Source organism: Nomascus leucogenys, chromosome 22a, assembly GCF_006542625.1.
Source record: "Nomascus leucogenys isolate Asia chromosome 22a, Asia_NLE_v1, whole genome shotgun sequence".
In the NCBI taxonomy this organism is placed as follows: Eukaryota; Metazoa; Chordata; class Mammalia; order Primates; family Hylobatidae; genus Nomascus; species Nomascus leucogenys.
This window is the reverse complement of record NC_044402.1, coordinates 3,182,499-3,205,366: the sequence shown is the minus strand read 5'-3', so window position 1 is coordinate 3,205,366 and position 22,868 is coordinate 3,182,499. Positions and strand designations below refer to the sequence as shown.

General features: G+C 41.8%; 1 protein-coding gene across 1 annotated transcript in view; it reads left to right on the top strand.

The window, feature by feature from the left end:
- The window catches only part of RCOR1 (REST corepressor 1), a 135,499-nt gene that overhangs the window by 90,854 nt on the left and 21,777 nt on the right, over nt 1–22,868 (top strand). Inside the window, exons 4-5 of the mRNA XM_030803192.1 lie at nt 14,869–14,921; nt 21,850–22,011. Of these exons, the coding sequence (XP_030659052.1) occupies nt 14,869–14,921; nt 21,850–22,011 (215 nt within the window). The remainder of the gene's footprint in view (nt 1–14,868; nt 14,922–21,849; nt 22,012–22,868) is intronic.

The following is a 22,868-nucleotide window of genomic DNA, read 5'->3' as shown; positions in this document are numbered from 1 at the left end:
GAAATTATTGGATTATATTTTTTCCTTCACTTACGTTAAACTCATACATACTTTGTGCCTGGACTTCATTCTTTTCAGTGTTCCTGGCTCTATATTTGTTCTTTTAGGTGAATCTTAGACTTGTGGTAACAAGTTCTGTCCAAAAGTATCTCAATTCAGATTATACTGAATTCGTGTTTATCTACTGAGTTTTCATTTACATTTTAATTGAACAGCTTTGTGTCTGGGAATGTACCAGGAGTGAAAGGTTCAGGAATCTCATACTCTAATGGAGAGACAGAAAAAATGAACATGTGAGCAAATAATTTATGTGTCGTTTTCCTAGGGCAACTCTTCCTTTTTAGAGGTAAAAACACTGGGGTCTACAGAAGTAAAGTCAAATGTTTAAGATCCCATAGCCAGTTATTATAGTAGCCAAGTTTTAGCTAGATCTCTTGTCTCCAGACTATATTTACCACACCTGTCTGCCTTTGTAGGCTGCTTCATTTAATAAACTATAATTCAATGCTTAAAACATTAATACTATACTAGTTTTTTTGGGCTGTGTCTAAGTAAAACCAATTTAATGAGAGATATGACTTATGGGATATGCCTAGAAAATGTGGCCTGTAGAGAGACGTTTCATGTGAGAAGTAAAAATCCAATAACATAGATAAAAATGAGTAAATAAAATATAAAAATTAGAAACATGACTTGAGACAGAAAAAGGAGTGAATGAAGTGCAATCTGCCATCATGTGTAATCTGAAGGGTGGCAGACTGAGAAACTGAAAATGTTATATTGGAAGAGTAAGTTGACATGATTTTACATAAGCATCTATGTAATGAGTCATATTTGATGTTTGGATCAGCAGAAGGTGTAGTTTTAGGTGAAGATGGTTGACATTTGATTGAAATGTGGAAGCGTGAGTAGGAGTTTGCTGGCTGGACCAGGGGCATAAGTGCACGCTAGACAGAAGAAATGGTAGTATTTCTTTTTTTTTTTTTTTTGAGTTGGGGGTCTCGCTCTGTTGCCCATGCTGGAGTACAGTGGCGTGATCTTGGCTCACTGCAACCTCTGCCTCTTGGGTTCAAGCAGTTCTCCTGCCTCAGCCCTGCGAGTAGCTGGGATTACATGCACGTGCCACCACACCCGGCTAATTGTGTATTTTTAGTAGAGAATACCATGTTGGCCGGGCTGGTCTCGAACTCCTGACCTCAGATGATCCGCCTGCGTTGGCCTCCCAAAGTGTTGGAATTACAGGCGTGAGCCACTGCTCCCGGCCAGCATTTTCATTTTTAAAGGTGTGAAGATGTGGAGAGGAAATCCAGCACTTAATTTTGGAGATTTGCCTGACTGTGACAAGTGTTGTCCCTGAGGCAGAGAGAAATGAAACTGGAAAAGAAGGCCAGCTTCTTAAAGGTTTGGAGGATCCCTTGAAGGAGTTTTAGCTAGAACTGATACGATTTACACCGAAAAGCTCTTGACAGTCCTGTGGTTTAGAGAAGAGTAGAGAAGAGGTTTATTGGTGGTAGTAAGGTGTTGATGCAGTTCCAAGAGAAGTTGATTGCCTAACTTCAGTGCTGTTAAAAGGTGGCATGATGGAAATTCAGGAAGTCAAGTCAGGAGTATCTCAACTTGCCCCAAAGAGATGGAGACCATAGGATTGTGGGCTTAGTGACTGGTTCAGGCAGCCTTTAACATGCCTGTAAAGACTATTAAATGCCATTAAGTATAGGTGCACTGTTCCATCATTTACTCCACACGTTTCTGTTGAACCCCTATGAGGCACTCCGTTGCTGTGATAAGATATCATCTCTCCTCAGTCCCCACTGTGATATTGTGCAGCCACCCTTTGCATGGATTCCACACCCTACCTCTGCATATCCTCTTTACACCATTCCAGGCTGCCCACCTTTGGGGACTCCATCCTCGTTCCAGTTGATCTGCACCCTAAATGCCCACCTTCCGCAGCCCTACCCACCGGCTTTAGAATACTACCTCTTGTCTTCATGCAGACACTACTGCACTGCACAGTGTACTTTTGACAGTCCCCTCTTGTCGCTGTGCTTACGTGTAGACCTACCTCAAGTTTGGACTTCGTTTGTTTAGAGAAGCAGCTGAACGTTAACAAAGTGGGCATATTAGAGTTTAAAATATATGTAGAGTTTAGGCCAGATTGTAGGCCCAGTCTGGTTCCTTTTACTGACTTATGAAAAACAAAGTTTACCCAGGCACGTGTGGTCAAATATAATGCAAAACTGTGGCCCAAGGGTCTTAATAAAAAGGATGGATGAATCTGAGGATTTTTTTTTGTTGTTGTTTATTATTTTTTTTAAAGGTAGGGCTTGAAAAGAAGGGGATTGGAACTAGAGGGGAAACTCGGGTGTAGCCTTGTCTGTTGTTTATAGTTTGCTTTTTAAAAATATATAATCAACTAAATTGCTCATGCTGAATGATGTTGCTGGTTCCCAGAAGGAGCAAATTTCTCAGATGCGCTGCTGTTGCCTTGGGTGTAGGATTTAGCAAGGTGACTTTTGGCTATTGGATATCCATAGAAACAGATGGTCTTGCTCGTTTATGCATTATGCATTTTATAAGTTATATATAGTAAGTGTTTTTGCAGTTATTTAAGTGTTTGCATTTTTGATTTTTTATTTTATAAAAATGAGGAAAAACTGGTCCAGTGGTAAGAATCATGGATGTCTGTGTTAAAATAGACAAAAATGGAAATCATTAGCTGTGCCAAAAACAAGCTGGCTGATTTTTTTGAGACAGAGTCTCGCACTGATGCCTGGGCTGGAGTGCAGTGGCGCAATCTCAGCTCACTGCAACCTCTGCCTCCCAGGTTCATGCGATTCTCCTGCCTCAGCCTCCCTAGTAGCTGGGATTACAGGCACCTGCCATCATGCCCAGCTAATTTTTTGTATTTTTAGTAGACACGGGGTTTCACCATGTTGGCCAGGCTGGTCTCAAACTCCTGACCTTGTGATTCGCCTGCCTCAGCCTCCCAAAGTGCTGGGATTACAGGCGTGAGCCACCACGCCCGGCCTGATTTTTTTTTTTTAAGCTAGCTATTAACTATAAAGAAAAAAATCACATGTAACATGGTGGAGGTAGATAATTTAAATTTGTATCAAAAGACAAGTTTAAATTAGGGATTTAAAAATAAGTGTTAGCTTTCTTGGAATAAGAGCCGTACCTATGACATACGCAAAATTCATTTCTAATTTAGGATGTTTGACTTACTATATTGTATATGAAAGTTTAGAGTAATATGAATAATGTGTAATATATCATATATAATTCTAAACTTTCATATAGACACATAGTAAATGTCAGGTGTCTCTATTCAGAGCATCCCAATAGCTTTTCAATTCATTGTAAGTTAAAGTCAAAAGAACCTGACACAGCCTGGGCAGCATGGCAAAACTCCATCTCTACAAAAAAATTAACCAGGCATGATGGTGCACACCTGTAGTCCCAGACTCTTGGGAGGCTGAGATGGGAGGATCACTTGAGCCCAGGAGGTCCAGGCTGCAGTGAGCTGTGATTGCACCACTGCACTCCAGCCTGGGCAACAGCGGGACCCTGTCTTAATAAAAAGAAAGAAGAAAATAATAATAACACAAAAAAGGAACTTGAAAGTAACAAGGCCCTACGCAGTCTGACCCCACTTCTGCCCTCTTGAACTCACCCAAAATATCCTCCTTAGGGTCTTCTCTGTTCCCTTCTTCTAGAGTACTCTTCTCCTAGATGTCCACATGGCTCACCCCCTCAGTTCATTCTGGTTATTGCTTAAGTGTCACTATATCAGAGAAGCCTTCTTTGACCACACAAACCACTCACTGTCTTAACTCGCTTTCTTTCATTCTACTTATCATCACCTGACATCGTATTATCTACTTTATGTCTCTCGTCTCTCTCCACTGTAGTGTAAAACTGAGTGGAGGAACTTGGTATGTGTGTTTAGTTCTCTGTCAGTCCCCTCTTGGCATGTGGTGGGTGTATAATAAATAAGTTGTTGAATGAATGAGAAGGTGGTGGGAGTGCGGGATTCCTCTGGATAGAGATTTGCAAATACAGGCTTTTCTGCCATTTGCTCTGTAACTTGGGTTGTCTGGAATCTTCTAACATTTCCTTCTTTGTCCCTTACCTTGTGGCTATCACTTGTTTACTCAGTAACTTGCACAGCTGCTTGTGTACCAAGCACTGGCAGGCACTGGCGAAATACACAAACAGTCTGACAAGTCCCTGCCCAAGTGTAGCTTACAGTCTACGGGAAACTGCACTGGTAAATAAGTTCATTGAGCGCCGTGAAGGAGAAATGTGCTTAAACAAATACCACATATTCTCACAAGTGGGAGCTAAACATTGGGTGCACGTGGCCATAAAGATGTGACCAATAAACAAGACACTAGGGACTACCTAGGATGGGGAGAGAGGTGGGGACAAGGGCTTAAAAAGAACCTGTGCTGAGTGAGTCATGGATTCGTTTGTACGCCAAACCTCAGCATCATGCAGTGTATCTTTGTAACAAACCTGCACACGTGCCCCCTGATTCTAAAATAAAAAGTTGAGGGAAAAAAACAAAACAAAACAACTTACTCTTTGGCTTGGGTGTGAGCAGCAGTAGCGATAGGGTAAGCCTATATTGGCCTGGTTTTCAGCTTTTTAAAAATATGTGGCTAGAAGAGGTTGACGCTTGTGACTAAAATGAGTCTTTTGAGTGTGTGAAAAGTATTTTCATCATTTTAATTTTTTTAAGTGCTCTAGAACTAGCTAAAATGGGCAAAACTTACTAGAATAAACATAGCTGAATGAGCTAAATTTACAAACTAGTGGAAGCCTTCTATTAAACAGTAATTTGCCTTATAATCATATTAATGTCTAATCTGTATCTTTATAAAGAAAAACGTTTCATTTTGTTCAGTTTTAGTTTATCCTTTCTGTTGACAGTGGGCATCCATTATCAGTTCTTGACTACTACAAATATTACTGCTGGAAGCATTCTTGGACCTATTTCTTGATGCCCATCTGGAATATATATGCTAAGTTCTGAGAGATCAGTGCCAAATTATTTTCAAAGTGGTCAAACTGGTTTACACTGCTACCAGCAAAATGCAGAATTTATTTGCTCCACATCCTCTCCAATAATTGCTGTTGTTGGACTTATACGTGTTAGACCAATCTAGTGTGAGTATCACACTGTTTCATATACCAAGGAATTTTGCTGTTTTAGTTAGGTCTGTTAATGGCATTGGTGTTATGAAACAAATATTCCCACATTTTAAAAACAGGTGTATATTGATATATGTAGGGATGAAATGAAATAATTGGGATTTACTTTAAAATTCTTTAGCACATGTAAAGCACATTTTGGGATCAGTTCATCAAATTGTTCTGTGGATGCAGATTAAAGTATTGTTTCCGTGTTTAATTTACTGTCCTGTGGTTATGTAGGACAGTATACCTACCCTTAGAAAACACTTGCTGAATGTTGGAGAGTACTGGGTCATAATATATGAAAGCTACTGTCAAGTAGTTCAGGAAAAAATCACACACACACACACACACACACACGCTTATTTTTATTATTAAAAATAGCCTCTAACTTACCCCACCATGTGGACATAACCACTATTAAAGTTTGCTTCCGGATCTTTTCTGTATGCTTATATGCACTCTGATTTTAAGCACAAATGGTTACATCTTCTATGTAGTGGTTTTCAACTTCAATTTTCCTGCAATTAAAAATTAAACCGAGTTTTAGGCCGGGTGTGGTGGCTCATGCCTGTAATCCCAGCACTTTGGGAGGCCGAGGTGGGCGGATCACCTGAGGTCAGGAGTTCGACACCAGCCTGACCAACATGGAGAAACCCCGTCTCTACTAAAAATACAAAAAAAATTAGCCAGGCATGATGGCGCGTACCTGTAATCCCAGCTACTCAGGAGGCTGAGGCGGGAGAATTGCTTGAACCTGGGCGGCCGAGGTTGTGGTGAGCCAAGATCACGCCATTGCACTCCAGCCTGGGCAACAAGAGCACAATTTCGTCTCCAAAAAAAAAAAAAAATTAAACTGAGTTTTGATCCTGAATAATATCACATCTTGTAGCATAATTTATTCAACCACATCTCTCCCTTCCTTCCTTCCTCCTTTTCCTCCTTTTCCTTTTTCTTTTCTTTTTTTTTTTTTTTTTTTGAGACAGTCTTGCTCTGTCGCACAGGCTAGAGTGCAGTGGCACAGTCTCAGCCCATTGCAACCTCCGCCTCCCAGGTTCAAGTAATTCTCGTGCCTCAGCCTCCCGAGTAGCTGGAATTACAGGCATGTACCACCACACCTGGCTAATTTTCATATTTTTAGTAGAGTTGGGGTTTCACCATGTTGGCCAGGCTGGTCTTGAATTCCTGACCTCAAGTGATCGACCTGCCTCAGCCTCCCAAAGTGTTGGGATTACAGGCGTGAGCTTCTGCTCCCAGCCCACATCCCATTCTTGAACATTTAGATTTTCTTCTTTTTTCCTCCTATAAATAACACAAGTACACAGAAATTTATAATGTCCTCTCCCTAGTTGAAAAGAAAGCCCTCCTTAATTCTGCAGGTCAGGTTTCTCAATTATGTGCATCCATAGTTCTTTTTCTCGGTCACTTATGACAATTAGAATTCATTATTTGTATGACTATTTCTATACTAGCCAAGGCTGTCTATACTAGACAGACTCCTGCAAGGAGGGATGGAAGGATAGAAGGTAGGTAGGAAGGTAGGAAGGAAGGAAGGAAGGAAGGGGGGAAGTGGTGAAGGGGAGAAGGGGGGTGGGGGAAGGAAGGAAGGAAGGAAGGGAGGGAGGGAGAGAGGGAGAGGGAGGGAGGGGAAGACGTGCGAGTTCCATAAGGGCAGAGATTGTCTATTTTAATCACAGCTATCAAAGCAGCACCAGGCACACAGTAGGCCTGAAAGATTTGTTAAATCAGTGGAGAATAATTTCAACATAAACAGTATATTTTATAAAAGATCACTTTGTTGCAACCTACTTTGAAAGCTCTTAAATAACTTGTTTATATAGCAGTGCTTATTGAAGGCTACTCTATTGGATGAAGAATAGAAAACCCTCCACATTGCAAACAGTGGGACTTAACAGTGGGAGAGCCTGCCCCTCCCAGCTCCCTCTCACTGGCAGGAGAGCCTGCCCTCTCATACTCGTGTGTCACAGCGGGGTTTAGCTTCCTTTTCAGAGCTAAAGAACTCACCCAGCCTTCCTATAACACAGACTCTCTTTCATCTTTAATGGACAGAATCAAGATTATTGCTGCCAGAGATAGAAAGTTGGGGAAAAGTCCTCGAGGGTCCCCTTCTTTGTTTGGAGCAATTTGATGCAGGTAGCTTGTATTTCTGTTTATCTGCTTCCTGTTTCGTCTTTTATCTTTTATCCATCACCTTAAGCATTTATGCTTTTTTTTTTTTAATCTTAAGAAATAGGGGCTCACTGTGTTGCCCAAGCTGGTCTCAAACTCCTGGGCTCAAGTAATCCTCCCATCTTGGCTTATCAGAGTGCTGGGATTACAGGCTATAGGTGTGAGCCACCGCATCTGGCCAACCTTTTGTTTTTTTATGAGGGTAGCTGGAGCACATTTAATTTTCTAAGGTTAAAAACTTACTTTTGCTTCACTTAAGGAAACCATGTGAGAGATCTTGAAAAATGCACTTTTCATTTTCGTCGCTGCCCTCCCAGCAACTAACTACTGGTATACTCTGCCAAGACAAGCTTCAGACAAGTCACTTCTCTGGGGATTGGGGTTGGGGACTGACTTATTCTATAAAGTGGGATTTTAACAAACTCCCACTAAGAAATAGCTTTTTAAAAATTTATTTATTTTTTTGAGATGGAGTCTCGCTTTGTTGCCCAGGCTGGAGCACGATCTCCGCTCACTGCAACCTCTGCCTCCCGGGTTCGCACCATTCTCCTGCCTCAGCCTCCCGAGTAGCGGGGACTATAGGCGCCCGCCACCATGCCCGGCTAATTTTTTTTTTTTTTTTTTCGTATTTTTAGTAGAGATGGGGTTTCACCGTGTTAGCCAGGATGGTCTCAATCTCCTGACCTGGTGATCCGCCCGCCTCGGCCTCCCAAAGTGCTAGGATTTTTTTATAGGCGTGAGCCATCGTGCCCTGCCAAGAAATAGCATTTTTATAAAGAAAGTACATTTTGTTACCTACTTAGAAGGACTGGTTGGTGAAATCCTCAGGCAGAGTCTCTGGCTTGGCTTCCTGTGCTGTTCTCCACCCCACAGAGGGAGCATTCAGATGTTTACTGTAGTAATGTCTGTGCCCACCAGGTGGCACAATTGCTTTACTTAAATGATTTAAGCTCATTTTGATTCTCAGCAAGGTGTGATAACTCATTTCTTATTTTAATAATAAAAGATGCCACGATATTTGTTACTGTATTTTTAAAGAGAATTTTTGCATGTTCAGTTGAGTGATGAGAGAGAAATTGGTGTCATATTTCCTCTGTGGTACCTAATCCTACAGCAAGTTTCAAAAATAATTTTTTTAAAAAGCTCTAAGAAGGCTATAAGCCTTGTCATCAGCCCACCATATGGTGCCAGCCTATTGCTCTGCATAGAATATGCAAGATCACACGGTGTTCTGAATATCTGCAGTATCTAGGGGGAGGGAAGGGTGAGTTAAGGTTACTGTGGCAATTTTCATCTGCATTTCTCCCTTATTTTGCACTTGAGACTTACTGAGGGTACTAGGGCATTTCATTCATTGAATTAAAATGAATATAGAAACAAATGAAGTTTAGCGTCCATCTGTTTCTTACCCCTGCTTTCCGTCACTTCATCAACCACAGTTCTATTAACTTCATTCAAGCTAGATGCAGTATGTTGATTAGCCTTGGTTCCCTGTACCAAGGAGGCTGTTCTAATCTGAAGAGCCCTTCTGCGTCTATTTTTTCTCCTTAAGAGATAGAACTGTGTTGGCTGGTCGGAAGGTAGTGAGTTATCTCAACTGATTGTTCACAATTGCAGATGGAACTCCTTGTTCTTCTCTCTTCCCGCTTGTCATTACTGCTCCTGGCTGGTCTTTTTTAAAAGAAGGAAGGGAGGGAAGGAGGGAGGAATTGTGCGTAGAGGTTGTTTGTTTTTTGTTGTTGTTGTTGTTTTTTTAGATGGAGTCTTGCTCTGTTGCCCAGGCTGGAGTGCAGTGGTGCGATCTCGGCTCACTGCAACCTCTGCCTCCCTGGTTCAAGCAATTCTTCTCCCTCAGCCTCCCAAGCAGCTGAGATTACAGGCATGAGCCACCATGCCCGGCTAATTTTTTTGTTTGTTTGTTTGTTTGTTTAGGAGAGATGGGGTTTCACCATGTTAGCCAGGCTGGTCTCAAACTCCTGACCTTGTGATCCATCCACCTCAGCTTCCCAAAGTGCTGGGATTATAGGTGTGAGCCACTGCGCCCAGTGCATAGAGGTCTTAAACCTTATACCTTATCTGATATTTACTAGCTGTGTGACCCGAGCCAGATTACTTCTGTGAGCCTGTTTCTTTGTGAATGAGAGTGATAATGGAACTATCAGAGAAGATTTAAAAAAAAAAAAAAAAAAACATTGTAAAGAGCTTAAAACAATGGCTCATAAATAATAAATTCTCAAATGTTAGCTGTTGTTTCTGCTTGTCGGTATAGATGCTGAACCTTTAGGAAGCATTCCTTCATTGATCATTTATTGTCATCTGATGACTTGGCATTCCCATACTGTCCTACATCTGTGTTGTTATTTTGTGTGTTCTCTTCTGTTACCTGTGTGTTGTCTCAAGCTACTGTGGGAAATCAGTTCATTTTTGCTTTTTATTTTGGCTTGCTATTTAATACAGTGCTTTGTGCATAGTAAGTTTAATTCAGTAAATGCTTGATTAGGCTTTTGGAATTTTATAAATTTTCTTGAAGAATGAGGATTTCACATTCTGTCTTTAGGTGATATTATGAGGAAGCCCATAACTCTTTCACCTATATCCATAATGGTAAAACGCAGTGGATGGATTCTTCTGCTTCTGACCGACAGACTGGAATGTCAGCCAGGTTGCACAGGCAGGCCCGCTTTGCGCACCCTGTACATTGGGGAAGGGTGATGGGTGCAGATGCCCGGGCCTATAGAAACGTGCTAGCATTTTCTTGAGCAGCGTGGACTTTGCTTATTGTCCTTATCAGCATTTACTTCACGAGTCCCTGCCCTCAGTGGCTCCTCCCTTCCAGATTGGTGAATTTTTAATTGATAAGGGGCAGAATTAAGATTCTTGTTGCCAGAGTTGGAAAAGTCCCCACGGATCCCTGTTTTCTTTAAGAGCAGTTTTTTGTAGGTAGCTTGTATTTCTCCTGCTCCTCTTCCTTCCTGTTTCATCTTTTATCCACTGACTTTTAAGCATCTGCTTATCTTTTGTTTTTTTTATAAGGGTAGCTGGGAACACATTTAATTTTCTTGGGTTGAAAGCTTTTTTTTGCTTCACTTAAGGAAACCACGTGGGAGGTTTTGAAAAGTGCACTTTTCATTTTCATTGCTGTCCTACCAGTAGCTACTGGTATAACTCTGTAAAGGAACAGGGTAGGTGGTGGGAAGGGAATTGCACCAGGGATTCTGAAAAGTATGGTAGATATCCATGTCCCTTGATTAAAGAAAACAAAAGCTGAGGATTATGTAGAACAGGAATACAGTAAGAGACAAGGTCTGTCAACAGCATTGCTTTTGCAGATGGCTATATTCTGAGTAAACTCTAGTCCAGAACATTCTGTGAGGAGAGGAGGAGGAGTACCTACTGTGGTGTCATTTTCCCAGTTAGGTGATAACCTGGCTTTATTGGTGAGAACTAATTCTTGGGAAGGTCAGGGCGTTGCTAAAGATAACATAGTCATACAGTGCTGACTGTGTGCCGTGCACTGCTAGACAAACTCATTTTATTTTAAGACAGAGCCAGGATTTGACCTGGGTCTTTCTTACCCTGTACATAACCTGTGCTGCCTTTTATCTTGTGGGACAGGAAACCTCAAATGTTGACATTGCACATATTACAGCACCCCAGGCATTCATTCAGCAAATGTCTGTCTGATTTTTGTTGGACATTGGGAACAACGAAAAGAATGAAAAGGTATCTATTTGCTAGTAGGTATTAGATGGTAATTCCTTTTACAGGCTAGAGGGCTCCTGGTTCATTAACTTACTTCATCACAACCTTCTGAGCACCTAGTAGACACACCATGTGTCTTCATTTAAGTAGTTACTACAGTAACTACAGTAGAGTGCTTTCTTCCTTTACTTTAGATTTGAGTCATCAGGGTGATCTCCAAGAAAAAATTTTTTTGTTTTGGACAGGGTCTCGCTCTGTTGCCCAGGCTGGAATGCAGTGGCACGATCTCGGCTCACTGCAACCTCTGCCTCTAGGATTCAAGCAATTGTCCTGCCTCAGCCTTCCAAGTAGCTGGGTTTACAGACACGCACCACCATGCCCAGCTGATTTTTGTATTTTTAGTAGAGACGGGGTTTTATACCATGTTGGCTGGGCTGGTCTCAAACTCCTGGCCTCAAGTGATCCTGTTGCCTTGGCCTCCCAAAGTGCTGGGATTACCGGTGTGAGCCACCACACCTGGCCATCCAAGAAAATCCAAAAGTTACGTAACTTTAAAGGTCACCTTAGTAAGAATACCTTATTGTTTACAATATGGCAGATGTCCTGTATAACCTCAGCTGCAGCATTGGGAATCTACTGTTACTGTCTTACTGTTCCTATCACCAGCTGATTCTTAAGTTAAAAAACAAAAGAGGAGATGAAAATGGAGTAGCATTCAACAAATGCTTGTGTGTGTCTTATAATTTGTAGCTAAATCTGGTTGCAGACAGTGGGCACAGGCTTTACAGGCCTTGTTACTGATGTAGCGGGAGGGACTCTGAGCAGATAACATCTGCCCAAGAACCATGGGCAGGACTAGCCCCTGTGCTGGGCCACTCCAGGGACTCCTGCATCACTTGTTCAGCCTGTGCATGTGTTTGCTCAAAGATCATGCTCCTGGTGATCATACATACATTCTTACTCAGTTAAGGTAGATAATAGTGTGCTCTGAGACTTGAGATTTACAGCAGAAGCTTAAGGTTCATTTGTTGTTCATTCACCAAGTATTTATTAAAGGAAGGAGCCCTTCAAGCCAGTTTTAAAGAAGCAGACCTTCTCCAGAGTTGACCCTCAATTTACCGCAGATTGTTTTCGCCTTCTGTCCTTACATACTCCTGAGTGCATCTCATGAGCTGGTTTTTAATCAGCTGGCCTGCTGTCTGTTTCTAGGTCTGGTATGCTGCCATTTGCATCTCATCTCCTCCAGTATGAACCCCCACATTACCTGTGTCTCTCTGCAGGGTTCTGGCCAAGTATACAGAACCACCTGTTCGAGCAGCCTCATCTGACGTTTTTTTAGAATCTGAGAGCACTTTTATTTGGCATAATCTACTGTATTATGAAGTAAAAAGCAAGGGACATACTTTGGAGTAATTCCCTGCCCTGCCCTTTTTTTTTTTTTTTTTGAGATGAAGTCCTGCTCTGTCATCAAGGCTGGAGTGCAGTGGCACGATCTTGGCTCACTGCAGCCTCAGCTTCCCAAATAGCTGGAACTACAGGCAAGCGCCACCACATCCAGCTAATTTTTGTATTTTTAGTAGAGATGGGGTTTCACCATGTTGGCCAGGATGATCTTGATCTCTTGACCTTGTGATCCACCGCTTCGGCCTCCCGAAATGCTGGGATTACAGGCGTGAGCCACCGCGCCTGGCCCCTGCCCTGCTTTTTAAAATCACCAGTTATACTTTTGTGATGAGCTATGGTCATTTCATTTGTCATTTGCTGACTTTCAAGTAAATTGAAATTTTACTGTAATCTGAGTGAAGTAACCAGTTTGTAACTATTTTAAATATTAAAACAAATCAAAAATTAGTGGCTTAGTATTAGAATTAATATTGAGCTGCAGTATATAATTAGTTGCTGTTTGAATTAGGTTGACTTTTTCTTTTGTCAATGGAATATTTTCCCCAATTTTTAGAATACATGCTTCTATAAGAGTTGGAATTCTTTTTCAAAATTGATTTCTGTTTCCTAAATTGGTTGACAGTTCTCCCAGAGCTGGGAGCATGCTTTTGGTATAATCGCACAGCAAACTAAGATGTAGAAGCTCAGACTTTTATTAGGACTCCTCTGTTTACTCTTTGTGTCATAGTGGGAAAGTGGATCACTCTGAGCCTGTTTTCTCTAAGTTTGGCCGTTGTACCTAGAGAGTAAGATTTAGGAGCCAAGAGGGAATAGGGGCTAGTCAGGATTTTACTGCCTACTTCATACAGTTCTATGCTACTTGATTTTTTTTTTTAGCTTGTGTTATTATTTTTTTAATTCATAAAGGAAAATCAGGCATGAACATATGGCAGTGCTATTGACTAGTGCATTATTTTTTCTTGTACATTTGGGAAGAAAGACTAGAATATCCTCAGGGAGGAAATTGATTCATCTTTGGGGGTGGCAACTTCTTCTGGAGGTTGAGTCAATTTGTTTTCCTTGGTATTTTCCATGGTTCTTGAAAGCTAGCCACCTTGTGTTGGAGTAGTACATATTTGAAAGCAAATACCAAGCACTGGGTCACGTAATCTATCTCTTAAGAATTTTTTAAAACATAAAGAATAGTTTGTTCATTATTCATCCTGAGCTGAAACTAAAAATGACCCCCAATTTCATATTTCTTTTTACTGCTAAACATATTGTTTAAAGTAGTACTTGTTGTAGAAAATTTTAAGCAGAACTAAAGGTTTTGTCTTCCTTTTCCTTTTTTCTTTTTTTGAGACAGAGTCTTGCTTTGTCGCCAGGCTGGAGTGCAATGGTGCAATCTCGGTTCACGCAACCTCTGCCTCCCGGGTTCAAGCAATTCTCCTGCCTCAGCCTCCCGAGTAGCTGGGATTACAGGCGTGTGCCACCACACCCGGCTAATTTTTGTATTTTTAGTAGAGATGGGGTTTCACCATGTTGGTCAGGTTGCTCTTGAACTCCTGACCTCAAAGTGATCCGCCTGCCCTAGCCTCCCAAAGTGCTGGGATTACAGGCATGAGCCACTGCATCCAGCCCTGACTAATTATTTTTAAAAATTATTTGTAGAGACAGGATTTCACTATGTTATCCAGGCTAATCTAGAACTCCCGGCCTCAGGGGATCCTCCTGCCTCAGCTTTCTGAAGTGTTAGGATTACAGGCATGAGCTTTTGTTTTTCTCTTTTAAAGAAGACTCATAATCTCATCACCAGGCGATAACTGCTATTAATATTTGAGAATATTCATTCAGACATTTCTCTGCAGGATGAATAACTGTATTATAATGGTTCCATTTTGTTACTATGTGTTCTTTATTTTTAGTCTTGTACATGACAAGTGTATTAGTCCGTTTTTATGCTGTTGGTAAAGACATACCCAAGACTGGGAAGAAAAAGAGGTTTAATGGACTTACAGTTTCACATGGCTGGGAAGGCCTTACAATCATGGTGGAAGGCGAGGAGGAGCAAGTCATATTTTACATGGATGGTGGCAGGCAAAGAGAGCTTGTGCAGGGAAACTCCCCTTTTTAAAACCATCAGATCTTGTGAGACTTACTATCAGGAGAATAGCACAGGAAAGACCATCCTCCATGATTCAATTACCTCCTATTGGGTCCCTCACACAACACTTGGGAATTGTGGGAGATACAAATCAAAATGAGATTTGGGTGGAGACACAGCCAAACCATGTCAGCAGTCCTGAAATATACACGTATATCAATTCTAGCAGACCATAGGGTGTACTGTGTCCCTCAGTTTGTTTACTGGCATCTCATCTTGTTTTTCAGTGGATGAATACATTGCCATTGCCAAAGAAAAGCATGGGTACAACATGGAACAGGTAATATCATGGTTTTCTTTCTTTTGCTGGTTAAAAATGAGTATTTATAACTAAATTATATTTTTTTCTTCTTTGTATTGAGTAGCAGTGTTTCCTCATTAGCAACTTTTTGATAATTACTAGTAGTGTTACACAAACTCTGGTCTTCTTTTTCTTGTTCAAGATGAATATTAGAGGACCCTTTGATTTGAAAGGCATATCTGCATTTCTGCAGATCTACAGCCTTTAGGACACTGATTACTTAGTGATTACTAAGGAGCTGGATGCTTGAGCATAATGCTTTCTCATTTGAATATGTGATTTATTTGTCATTCTTCTGGTTGTATCATGATGTTTTTTGACTCCTGTTTTCACATTCTTACCTAAAGTGTTTTAATATTCACTGTTTTGAATCATTTTCAGTTTGAGATGGAGTCTTGCTCTGGCGACCAGGCTGGAGTGCAGTGGTGCATCTCAGCTCATTGCAACCTCTGCCTCCGGGGTTCAAGTAATTCTCGTAATTCTCGTGCCTTGGCCTCTCAAGTAGCTGAGATTACAGGTGCCCATCACCACGCCTGGCTAATTTTTGTACTTTTAGTAGAGAAGTGGCCTCTCAAAGTGTTGGGATTACAGGCGTGGGCTACTGCGCCCAGCCAAGATTTTCTTTTAAATATTGTTTGGAATGTACTAAGAAGAAATCCACAAGATTTATTTTTCTGCAAAAGTATGATGATACCTTATTTCAGCTTTAATGATTTATTTTAAACACATCAAGTTGGATTAATGCTTTCCATGGCATTAATCTAGATCTTACAACCTATAAGTTACTGACGTTTCTTATTTTTCTGAATGATGGAAATTACCAAGAGTTTAGATTATGTGAAATTGTACCCTTTCTTTTGGACTTGGCCTTACATTTAATTACTCTATCCTGGTCATTGAAGCTACTTTTAATTATTAAATGATTGCACAATATACCTGTATGAATTCTTAAGGATGGTAGTCTTGATCATTTCTCCTTTAAAAATGATCATTAGTGGCCAGGCGCGGTGGCTCACGCTTGTAATCCCAGCACTTTGGGAGGCCGAGGCGGGCGGATCACGAGGTCAGGAGATCAAGACCACGGTGAAACCCCATCTCTACTAAAAATACAAAAAAATTAGCCGGGCGTGGTGGTGGGCGCCTGTAGTCCCAGCTACTCGGAGAGGCTGAGGCAGGAGAAAAGGCGTGAACCCAGGAGGCGGAGCTTGCAGTGAGCCGAGATTGCGCCACAGCACTCCAGCCTGGGCGACAGAGCGAGACTCCATCTCAAAAAAAAAAAAAAAAAAAAAAAAGCTCATTAGATGAAAATTTCCTATAATTCCAGTGTTAAAATTACCATTAGCAAAGTATTGCTGGATTATCTCATCTTACCTCTTTTGTTACTTATTCTATTTCTACTTTTTTTCTTTCTAAGCTGAGAAGACCTTTATATATCATATATATAACATATATAAATATATATAATTTTAAAAATAAAAGAGTAACACAACAATTGTTCTTTCATAAGTTACTTTTTTCATTTATATATTGAGGCAATAAAGTGTGATACTTGAAGAGCATAGATCCTAGAACCATGCTGGTTCTATGACCAGAGGCAGGGAAAGGCAGTGCCTCAGAGAAGACCTTCAGTTTATACTCAGGCTGAGCCTCAGCATGGAGGCAAGCCTACAACCAAAAGAAAGCAAAACTGTAGTAAAAACATGGCAAACCCTGAGGGAGAATGTGATTATGAGTTTACTACATTATTAGATTCAGATGTCTAGGTTTTAACAGAAAAATCACAGAGCATACAAAGAAATGGTAAAGTATGCCCATTCAGTAGAAAAAGATTAATCAACAGAAACTGTCCCTGGGAAAAGTCCTTAGTGGCAGATCTACTAGGCAAAGATTTTAAAAAACAACTATCTTAAAGATGTTTTTAAAGAACTAATGGAAGATACAGAAAAAGTCAAGAAAATGATGTATGAACAAATGGAAATAACAGTAAGGAAATGGAAAACCTAAAAGGAAACCAAATGAAATTCTAGAGCCTAAACACTTGAAATGAAAAATTCACTAGACGTTCTTAAAGGCAGATTTGAAGAGTCTCAAGAAAGAACATGAAGAAAGGACAGTGGAAATGATTTGAGTCTGAGCAGCAGGATGAGAAAAGATTGGAGAGTGAACAGAGCCTAAGGTACCCTAGGGACACAATCGGGTGGACTAGCATATGCATGTGAAAGTTGCATAAGGAGGAAGATACAGAGATAGGGACAGAGAGATGATTTGAAGAAATAATGGCCAAAAATTATGCAAATTTGATGAAAGACATGATTATAAACATCCAAGGAACTCAGTGAACTCCAAGTAGAATAAACTCAAAGAGACTCACCAGAGCACATAATGAAACTTTGAAAAGACAGAGAATCTTGATAGCAGCAACAGAGAACTAACCTATTACATATAAGGGATCCTGAATAAGCTTATTAGGGTATTTCTTGTCAAAACCTTTGGAAGCCAGAGGCAATGGGCTGATATATTCAAAGCAGCAAGAGAAGAAAACTGTCAACTAAGAATTCTATATCTGAGAAGATTCTTTTAAAAGTAAAGGGGAGAAATGAAGATATTGTCAGTTAAAAGCTGCTGGAGAGTCTCTCTGAAGAGACCATAGTGGAGCTGAACTTGCCAACTGGTAATCCCATTGTCTATAAATTGGACAAGAACTTGAAGCCCATCAAGCCCCTGAATAAAAAGAGTTCCTGGGGATGAAGAGACCGTGCATAAAGCCATGGAAGCTGTGGCTGCCCAGGGCAAGGCCAAGAAGTGAAGGCCAGCAGGCTGACTGCTCTCTCAAGGAGCACTCTCCATGCCCAACCCATTCCTCTTCACCTCCCTGTTGCACATGCCACACTGACCACATCTGCAGGCATCTTACGTTGGAGCTGCAGATGGGAACTCATGGCTCCCATTTTCATTGTAATCATTTTTGTCTCCTGCACCCACTCCCTTCATATAATCTAGTCAGATAGCACCTCTGGTGCAGGGAGAAAGCTCCTCTTATCCAAGAGAGTTGAGAGGTAGTGACTTGGGCTTTTGCCAGGGCTTGTTTACTAAGGACCTTTGCGGGAGGAACCATGCTGTCATGACCAAAGAGGAGAAGCAAAGAGAGCCTGCTTGACCCCAGGAGCCAATCCTGTACTCTTCTCTAGTCAGGCCACTGTCAGGAGAGCTCTGCTCATTCCACTGGAAGATGACTGTAACCTGCACAGTGATGTGAAAAAACAACTATTTCCTCCCTGACCCCAGGGGAGGTGGCTCTAGAAGGTTGAGAGCAATCCTGTATTAAGTTCATGTGTTGGATTTACTTTTACAAAAAACTGTATGTATAAATAATACAAAACAAAAACCCTTCTGGGATTTTTTATTTTTTATTTTATTTTTTTGAGACGGAGTCTCACTCTGTCACCCAGGCTGGCAGGCAATGGTGCGATCTCAGCTCACTGCAATCTCCGCCTCTTGGGTTCAAATGATTCTCCTGCCTCAGCCTCCTGAGTAGCTGGGATTACGGGTGCCTGCCACCACGCCTGGCTAATTTTTGTATTTTTAGTAGAGACAGGGTTTCACCATGTTGGTCAGGCTAGTCTCAAACTCCTGACCTCGTGATCCACTCACGTCGGCCTCCCAAAGTGCTGGGATTACAGGCATAAGCCACCGCGCCCAGCCCCCTTCTAGGATTTTTAGTGGCAGTTCAAATAGTCCCACATGTGTTCATCAGAAAATAAGCCATTCCATCCTGGACAACATGGCAAAATCCTGTCTCTACAAAAAATTAAAATCAGCCAGGCATGGTGGTGTGTGCCTGTGGTCCCAGCTACTTGGGAGGATGAGATGGGAAGATTTGTTGAGCCCAGGAGGTTGAAACCAGCCTGGGCAATGTAGTGACACCTCATCTCTCCAAAAAAAATTAAAAATTAGCCAAACATGGTAGTGTGTGCCTGTAGTCTCAGCTACTCTGGAGGCTGAGGTGGGAGAATCGCTTGAGCCTAGAAGGCAGAGGTTGCAGTGAGCCAAGATCATGTCATTGCACTCTAGATCACAACTCTGTATCATCATCAACAACAACAACAAAAAAGAAAAAAAAAGGAAAAGAAGCCATTCCTCACACCAATATGGGATAAGCTCCTTGACCTCTAAGGGGTAGGATTGCATCCTGCTATGGGTTTTCAAATCCTTCCGCTACCTTGTTTTGTGGCAGTGAAATGCCTCTTGATCACGTCCAAGTATGTCTTTCACTGACTGATTTCCGAATCACATTCTAATTGCTTGGCCCTGCCATGTGGACCCAGTATTCATTTTGAGCATTAACTGTACTAAATCTTTCTTTCTAGATCAGTGTATTAAAGGCGTAATGTGCAATTTAAAATAAATAAAAGCTTGTGTCTTTTTGTTTGTTTTGTTTTGTTTTGAGACAAGGTCTTGCTCTGTCACCCATGCTGGAGTGCAGTGGTGTGATCATAGCTCACTGCAGCCTCAAAACCCTGGGCTCAGTCAAGCAGTCCTCCTGCCTCAGTCCCCCAAGTAGCTGCAATTACAGGCGTGCACCACCATGCTTGGCTAACTTGTTGTTGTTTGTTTGTTTTTCGTAGATTCATGGTCTTGCTAAGTTCCCCAGGCTGCTCTCCAAGTTCTGAGCTCAAGTGATCCTCTCACCTCGGCCTCCTGGAGTGCTGGGGTTGCAGGTGTGAGCCGCAACGCCCAGCCTCAGAAAATAGCTATAGAGGCCGGGCGCGGTGGCTCACGCTTGTAATCCCAGCACTTTGGGAGGCCGAGGCGGGCGGATCACCAGGTCAGGAGATCGAGACCATGGTGACACCCCATCTCTACTAAAAATACAAAAAATTAGCTGAGCGTGGTGGCGGGCGCCTGTAGTCCCAGCTACTCGGAGAGGCTGAGGCAGGAGAATGGCATGAACCCAGGAGGCGGAGCTTGCAGTGAGCCGAGATTGCGCCACAGCACTCCAGCCTGGGCGACAGAGCTAGACTTCGTCTCAAAAAAAAAAAAAAAAGAAAATAGCTATACACAAGGAAATAGGAATTTAAATCTTTCACTATAAATAATCAACAAAACATAAAAAGGAGGCTGGACGTGGTGGCTGACACCTATAATCTCAGCACTTTGGGCAGATCACTTGAGCTCAGGAGTTGGAGACCAACCTGGGCAACATGGCGAAACCCTGTCTCTACAAAAAAAAATTAGCTGCGCATGGTGGCATGCACCTGTGGTCCCAGCTGCTCAGGAGGCTGAGACAGGAGGGTTGATTGAGCCTGAAAGGGAGAAGGTTGCAGTGAGCCAAGATCATGCCATTCCTTCTCCAGCCTGGGCAAGGAAAATGAAACCCTGTCTCAAAAAAAAACAACCTAAAAAGACAGTAATTCAGGAAATGAAGGACATAATAAGCTTTAAGGAATATACAAAACAAATAGCCAAATGACAGAAGTCCCTCCTTATCAGTGATTACTTTAAATACAAATGGATTAAACTTTCCAAAGGACAGAGATAGGCAGAGTGTGTAAAAAATACAGGATCCCACTATATACAAGAGATTTACATTAGTTCCAAAAACACAGTTTTAAAGTGAAAGGGTGGAAAATGGTATCCCATGCAAGTAGTAACCAAAGAAAGCAGGAGTGATTATAATAATATCAGTCAAAATAGACTTTAAATTTAAAAAGGTTGTAAGAGACAAGGACATTCACTGTTGGTGGGAATGTAAAATGGTACACCCGGTGGGGAAAACAGGATGGCAGCTCCTTAAAAAATTAAAAATAGAATTACCGTGGCTGGGCGCGGTGGCTCACGCTTGTAATCCCAGCACTTTGGGAGGCCGAGGCGGGCGGATCACGAGGTCAGGAGATCGAGACCACAGTGAAACCCCGTCTCTACTAAAAATACAAAAAATTAGCCGGGCGTGGTGGCGGGCGCCTGTAGTCCCAGCTACTCGGAGAGGCTGAGGCAGGAGAATGGCGTGAACCCGGGAGGCGGAGCTTGCAGTGAGCCGAGATTGCGCCATTGCACTCCAGCCTGGGCGATAGAGCAAGACTCCATCTCAAAAAAAAAAAAAAAAAAAAAAAAAAAAAGAAAAAAGAATTACCGTATTATCCACTAATTCTACTTCTGGCCAAAGTGGGTAGATCACTTGAGCCCAGGAGTTTAAGACCAGCCTGGGCAACATGGCAAAACCCTGTCTATACAGAAAGTACAAGAAATTAGCCGGGTGTGGTGGCATGTGCCTATAATCCCAGCTATTTGGGAGGCTGAGGCGATCAAGGAGGATTGCTTGAGCCTGGGAGCTGGAGGTTGCAGTGAGTGCCACTGCACTCCAACCTGGGTGACAGATCCAGACCCTGTCTCAAATAATAATAATAATAAATTTTTTATAATTTATTTTAGAAGAATTATTTGTAGATAGTTTCTCTGTGACCACTTCCCTGATGATACCTATGTTGCCATACTTAACAAATATCACCTTCCCTTGTTGCTGTACCTAACAAGTTATCACCATCCTGAATTGTATACTTACCATTTCCAAGAAAAATATTTTTATTGTATGTGTAATTTCCAATTAAAACATATTGCATATTGTTCGAAAATTAAATAATTTATTTAAATTGCTTCACTGTTTCTTGATACTTATACCTATATTAAAAGACATTATATCTATAATAAAAATTACATCACCTGAAAAAAAAGTATGTGTATATTACCACAATTATAAAGAATAGAAAAAGGGGCCTCTGACAGTGTCTGCCACTGTATATGAGTTAGTTTGTCTAAATATGAAGTAGTTTTTACTTTTCTTTTGCTGGTCTCATTTCCATTTTCATTGTTTTTTGTTTGATCTAAAATTTTACTGATATCATTTTTGTAGGCTCTTGGGATGCTCTTCTGGCATAAACATAATATCGAAAAGTCATTGGCTGATTTGCCCAACTTTACCCCTTTCCCAGATGAGTGGACTGTGGAAGATAAAGTCTTATTTGAGCAAGCCTTTAGTTTTCATGGGAAAACTTTTCATAGAATCCAACAAATGGTAAGTAGATGAGACCACTGAGTTCTAACTATTTTTTTTCTCCTATCTACTCTCTTCCTGCAGCATACTTGAGATAGGGATATCATACTCAAACATAAATATTCCCATTTTTGGTAAAGTTCCCCTTTAGATTCAGCTTAGTACATGCTGCTCTGTGGATGGGAGTTTTCTGGTTACAGGAGTAAAGCACTTCTAGCACTTCCCATCCTGTCATTTGTGACTGGACCCTCCCCACCCACCCCAGTCCCTCTTGTTGGGACTCCCAAAAGATTAGACCCATGCGAAGGACTTTTTTTTTAGACGGAGTCTTGCTCTGTCACCAGGCTGGAGTGCAGTGACACGATCTCGGCTCACTGCAACCTCCGCCTCCCAGGTTCAAGCGATTCTCCTGCCTCAGCCTTCTGAGTAGCTGGGACTACAGGCGCATGCCACCACGCCCGGCTAATTTTTTGTATCTTTTTTTTTTTTTTTTTTTGAGACAGAGTCTCACTCTCTCGCCCAGGCTGGAGTGCAGTGGTGCGATCTCGGCTCACTGCAAGCTCTGCCTCCTGGGTTCACGCCATTCTCCTGCCTCAGCCTCCCGAGTAGCTGGGACTACAGGCACCCGCCACCACGCCCGGCTAATTTTTTGTATCTTTAGTAGAGACGGGGTTTCACCATATTAGCCAGGATGGTCTCCATCTCCTGACCTTGTGATCCACCCACCTTAGCCACCCAAAGTGCTGGGATTACAGGCGTGAGCCACCACGCCCGGCACGAAGGATCTTTGATGTTTGTCTGAGGTGGTGCATCAAGGGGCTCTGTCTGCCTGGGGACAGCTGGCTTATCATTTAGATTCTGGAAAGCTCTTTGGTAGA